Source organism: Cydia fagiglandana, chromosome 17 (genome assembly GCF_963556715.1).
Source record: "Cydia fagiglandana chromosome 17, ilCydFagi1.1, whole genome shotgun sequence".
NCBI lineage: Eukaryota > Metazoa > Arthropoda > Insecta > Lepidoptera > Tortricidae > Cydia > Cydia fagiglandana.
This window is the reverse complement of record NC_085948.1, coordinates 13,643,623-13,649,279: the sequence shown is the minus strand read 5'-3', so window position 1 is coordinate 13,649,279 and position 5,657 is coordinate 13,643,623. Positions and strand designations below refer to the sequence as shown.

The window sequence follows — 5,657 nt, the reverse complement described above, 5'->3', positions numbered from 1 at the left end:
GTGACATAACAGCAGTTTATAGTTTTCATACATAGTAGGATGGCTAATGAAAAATACAAATCAATATATTCAATAAAACTGAAGTGACTTGTTCCCCAGTTGTACGATATATATTATTATGCAGCTTTATTGAATCTCTCAGCAGTCGTTTATTCAACTTGAGTAAATTCCTAAACTTCACAATCTTAGTACAGGCGTCAATGCACATAAGTGTGCTAACTTCATAAGCTCAGTAAGTACAAGAGTGAGATATGTAAATTGGGAATTTTTCTTACCTCAGATTATCGAGGCAAGAGGAAAGGTAATCTATAAGCAAACAAACATGATATCATATAGAGCATGCCAAAGTAGAAATTGAGCCTAGCTGTCTGACGTGGCACATATCTCATTGTGTCTGGGTGTCGGAACATCCTTTCTATTTTAAATGCTCTGGGCAAAGTCAGCATCGGTAGCAAGAACCATAGAGAGCACCGCACCGAAGCCACTACAAACATTATGTAAGGAATAAATAATAGAAATGCATAAAGTAAATAAGATGCTGTCTTTCCAATCAGTATGGCTAAGGTGACAATTTCAGCTTTGTTGTCAGTTTCCAAATCTCTTGTGTTGTTGCTATGCAGAATAGCCTCAGTATTGAGAGCAAGAGGGATTGCATAATAAATAATAGGCCAATCAACCCTCCCTGTCTGAGCCAGGAAAGCAAACACCACTGATACAGGCCCAAATATGACTAGAACTAAAATGTCACCTAATGCTATATACTTCAGACCAATGCCTCCTGTGTACAAGAAGGAGGATGATAAGCCGCCAAAATAAACAAGTGCTAAATGCTCCATGCGCGCTGGAGACACCATTACCAGGGGTACAAAGCAGGCACAGCCAGCCAGGTACAGTATAGCACCAAGGGAGACAACCTCATCAATGCTTAGGAGGTGGTCGACGAGCGTTCGGTCATCTGACTTCCGATTGTCGATTCCTTTAACAAAGTCGAAGTATGTGTTGACGACGTTGCCTGCGCCATGCACTGGGAGCACTGTGCAGAGCGTAAGCAGCAGCGCGGGCCAGCTAAAGGCTTGCTCGCCGGGCAGACGCCATGCCAGAGCAGCCCCTAACAGTGTAGGCAGTAAGCTTGCACTCAGCGACCACGGCCGCAGCGCCACCACATAAGTGTGCACTTTCATTAGCGGATTACGCGCCGCCACCCGCGCCTCCACCGGTTGCTCCAAGAGATTCCCCTCCGCAGTCGGAATATCCATGTCCTCAACTTTCTTGTCGCTCTCCATTGTAATGTTCGAGTTATTCACTGTGGCATGAAACTTAACGCGACAAATATGTGACCTGGTTATACATCGTCACTCCTGTGAGAAGACTGTGATCATCAAGTAGGACAGTAAGGTTTGTATTTCAATTTTCTGAGCTAATGCAAATAATGTAAATTGATACAAAACTTTACGTTACGGTATCCTTTTCAAAATAGTACACGACTAACCCATTTGACAGACAAGACAGGTGACAGTCGACCTGACCGACGACAGTGACATTTTCCTGCTGGGAGCGTTCAAATATACTCATGCGTTCTACACAAATTACTTGAAATATTTGCACGAGGCGCATGTAAGTCAAGTTGCAATTTGTGGTTGGGAATGGACAACACAAAAGAGTACAGTAAAGTGGTACCAGACGGGACTGATCAAATCGGTCGATTTGATTAAATTGGCTACAATCTCCAATTTTAGATTTATGGCGATATTAGAGCCCTCTAAATTGAAAAAATGCCCCAGAACGAAAATACTGGCCTCACAAATTGGTATTTTCGCGTCCGCCCCTCATTTTATCAGTAATATCGGTCATTATCGGCCGTTGAATTCGGCGAGCCAAATTGGTATTTGCGTCCGCACCTCCTGATTCGATAGGAGGCAATTTAATCAGATTGGCGAAAATTGACTAATCTGGATACGCCTTAAAGATAAAGATAAAAGATAAAAAATAGTTTATTCAAGTAGGCATATTACAATGCGCTTATGAACGTCAAATAAACCTTTACCGGCTCCAACCGTACACCTCTGCCCCGAGAAGATTTAAATCCCCCCTCAATTGGAGGAGGGTATCCCAATCTGGGACCGGCAACAAACTCGGCGGGACACATCTTTTCAAAACATTATTACATCTTATAATTAACATGCATTACGAGTAATTAAGAAAAATACAATTTAAATTACTATAGAATTCATGCAATTATACTCAGTGAGTACATAACTTTATAGAATTTGATATAAAAAATAAACATATATGTACATGAAATCACAAATACGTAGCTCTTTCAGAAAACATATCAAATCTTACAAAAGGAAAAGAAATTAAAATCAATAAAAGAAATGAGAATACATATTATATGAATCTGACTGATTGTTATGAGATGCTTTCATACAATTTGATGTGCTTTCTTACCTGAGCTGAGTCACCTTTAACTCTACACATAATACAATATTTTTAATTGCTACTTGTCGTTGTTACAGTTTCTGGTTTGGACCATGCATGTTTGTCTGTCAAGTAGTCCTCGACTCTGTAATAAGCCTTCAACATCAATGACTTTTTTAAGTAATTCTTAAGAGCTGGAAAGGGTAATCTTAAAGCATCCTCAGGTAACTTGTTATAAAAATGAATGCATTGCCCAACGAATGACTTCTGTACTTTACGAACACGAAACTTTCTGATAGCAAGCTTATTTTTATTTCTAGTATTATAGTTATGGACATCAGAATTCTTAGTGAAGGAGTCTAGATTCTTAACAACATAAATAATACTATCATATATGTATTGGGAAGCTACAGTTAAAATATTAATTTCTTTAAAAAGTTCTCTTAATGATTCACGCACCCTTAAATTATATATAGAACGAATGGCTCTCTTTTGTAAGACAAATATAGTCTGTATGTCAGCTGCTTTGCCCCAAACCAGAATACCATATGACATTACACTATGAAAATAACTATAATAAACAAGGCGAGCTGTCTCAACATTAGTCAATTGTCTAATTCTCCTCACAGCGTAAGCGGCCGAACTTAATTTGTTTGCTAGTGTTCTTATATGAGGACTCCATTGTAGATAGTGTCCGACCGAAACATGTTTTTTTGCCGAAACCGAAACCGAAACCGAATGTTCGGCTTTGGCCCCAGTTTCGGCCGAAACCGAAACCGAAACCGAACCTTTTGTAGACTTGTGAAAACCGTTCAATGTCACAAAACCGCTTTTTAGAGGAGAGGCCAATTCGTAGAAATTACCTTATTTACAATTTTCGTGGGACCGAAAAGGTTTATACCGGGTTGGACTAAAGCAAAGGGGGTGCAGCAAAAAAATCATCAGAGTGATGTTATTATGATACCTATTTTTCATGATCTTATCCTAGAGAATAGGCTGAAATAAGCATCAGCAAGCACCAGTTTTTTTTTATTTTAGAGAAAAGTTTTTCCTACAAAACATGCTTATTTTAGCGATTTGATTGAATTTTTTCTGTCTTTTACGATTCCTATATATTTTACACTTTTGGTCAAAAAAATTTGGTCTTTTTAATCCATTCAGCCATTTTTAATTTAAACAGTTCAAATTCAACTCTGGATTGTCAAATTTTTGAAAGTTTTCTAATAATTTGTTAGGCCAAGTGGTGAACATGTTAGACTATGTTATACATTTGTAATCTACTCACAAAGCCCTTACATTTGGTACCCCACATGGTATGTTTAAAAGAAAATAGTTTACAATTTTGTACTGCCAACTTCATGACGTCATAGAAACACATTCCACCACTTTATGAAGCAATAACATGTGTTAATCAGTAGACCATGCTGATTCCAACAATACCAATTGTCGGTATAAACCTTTTTAGTCCTACGAAAGTTGCTATTCTTAAACTTGGCCACTCCACTAGTTATACACATTAAGACTGCGTCCCCCGTCCAGCGACGCCTTGATTAGGGGAATTGTATTTTATAATAAATCAATTCATTTATGTATGGATACATAAATCAGTATATGTATTAATATTGTTGTCCTACTTGTTCCCCAACTTTTGATTTTTATCACATGTTTAGTTTCATAGTACGAAGTACCAATTCGTAAGTTTCGGCCCGGCCGAAAGGTTCGGCCGTTTTTTGGCCGAAACCGAAACTACAGCCGAAACATGATTTTTTGGCCGAAACTGGCCGAAACCGAAACCGAAACCGAACCTTCGGTCGGACACTAATTGTAGATTTTTGTCCAATGTTAAACCAAGAAACAGTGCTTTATCTACCATATCTAAGCATTCATTATTCAAAAGTATCTTAGTATCGACTGGTTTAACATTCGGCAAAGAAAATCGAATGCATTTATGTAGTTTTCTTAGCATTAAGAAGCAAATTGTTCATAGTAAACCAGTTTAGTACATTAACGAGTGTGTTGTTAATTACACTGTAATCGGTAGATTTACGATCAACCTTAAAAAGTAATGATGTGTCATCAGCAAAAAGAACAATTTCACAAAGATTTTCTACTACACATGGCAAATCATTTATATAAACCAAAAACAGGAATGGACCCAAAATAGAACCTTGTGGCACTCCTAATTGGACTACAGTACCGCTAGACCGGGTTTTTATTTACAACAACTGTTTGTGTTTTGTTGCTAAGGTAAGAAGACATAAAGTTTAGGGCATTTACTGACAGACCATAGTGTTCTAATTTCAAAATGAGCGTTCCATAATCCACACAATCAAATGCTTTAGAAAGATCACAAAATATGCCAATTGCATCACAAGAATTTTCCCAAATATCATAAATATGTTTAATAAGTACCGAAGCAGCATCGGTCGTGGAACGGCCCTTTGTGAAACCAAACTGATTGCTTGTAAGTAAAGTATGTCTGTTGAAGTGACCCAGTAGATCATTTAACATTAACTTTTCAAAAACTTTACTTAGTACAGGAAGTATTGATATTGGACGGTAATTAGCCATATCACTCGAATCACCCGATTTAAAAAGAGGTATGACTTTGCTATATTTCATAAGATCTGGAAAGACGCCTTAAATAGACGCGGGAAATAGAGCCTTGGAAAGTACAAATTGTACTGACGGTCTGCTCAGGATTGCAAAATAAAAGAACTAAGAACAGAAATTGAACAAGGATTCTTGTGATAGGTCTTTGAACCTGTAGAGAACGCCTGTTAGCCAATCTAAATTATGATGAATAGCGCAGCCAAAGGAGCAAAACTATTGTTTTTCACCTGAACTTATACGAAACTAATGATCTGGCCGACTAGCCGACTAGTCGGCCGACTAATCGGCCATTCGAGCGCCGATTAGTCGGCTAGTCGGCCAAATCAATAGTCGGTACATCACTACTAATGACTCTAACAGATGTTCCCCATAAGTCTTCCGTTTTCTTTAAATTGAGTGACTTGAATGTTTTAACAATAATTGCTGAATCTACTAGACTAAACTCAAAGTTAATATTACATTTCTTAACATTAGCACAAAGTAAGGAATGAGCTCGAGACGAAGATGAATGTAGACATTTCGTGGTATTAATAGCTATTTTAGAAAAATAATCTTCGAATGCCGAGGCAACATCGTTGTTTGACATGGTCAGTTGTTTATCCGAGACAATGTTGACTTGACAATCG

At 37.9% G+C, this 5,657-nt stretch overlaps 1 protein-coding gene across 1 annotated transcript; it reads right to left on the bottom strand.

The window, feature by feature from the left end:
• Window positions 1–235: 235 nt before the first annotated feature.
• Window positions 236–1,687, bottom strand: LOC134672553 (ubiA prenyltransferase domain-containing protein 1 homolog). Its single transcript, XM_063530495.1, has one exon. It carries the CDS (start codon window positions 1,281–1,283, stop codon window positions 282–284), a length of 1,002 nt encoding a protein of 333 aa, XP_063386565.1. The 5' UTR covers window positions 1,284–1,687; the 3' UTR covers window positions 236–281.
• Between the last annotated feature and the right edge of the window lie 3,970 nt (window positions 1,688–5,657).

What these genes read in the sequence shown, in the direction of transcription:
- LOC134672553 (XM_063530495.1), bottom strand. Translation starts at nt 1,283, where the DNA reads ATGGAGAGCGACAAGAAAGTTGAGGACATGGATATTCCGACTGCGGAG.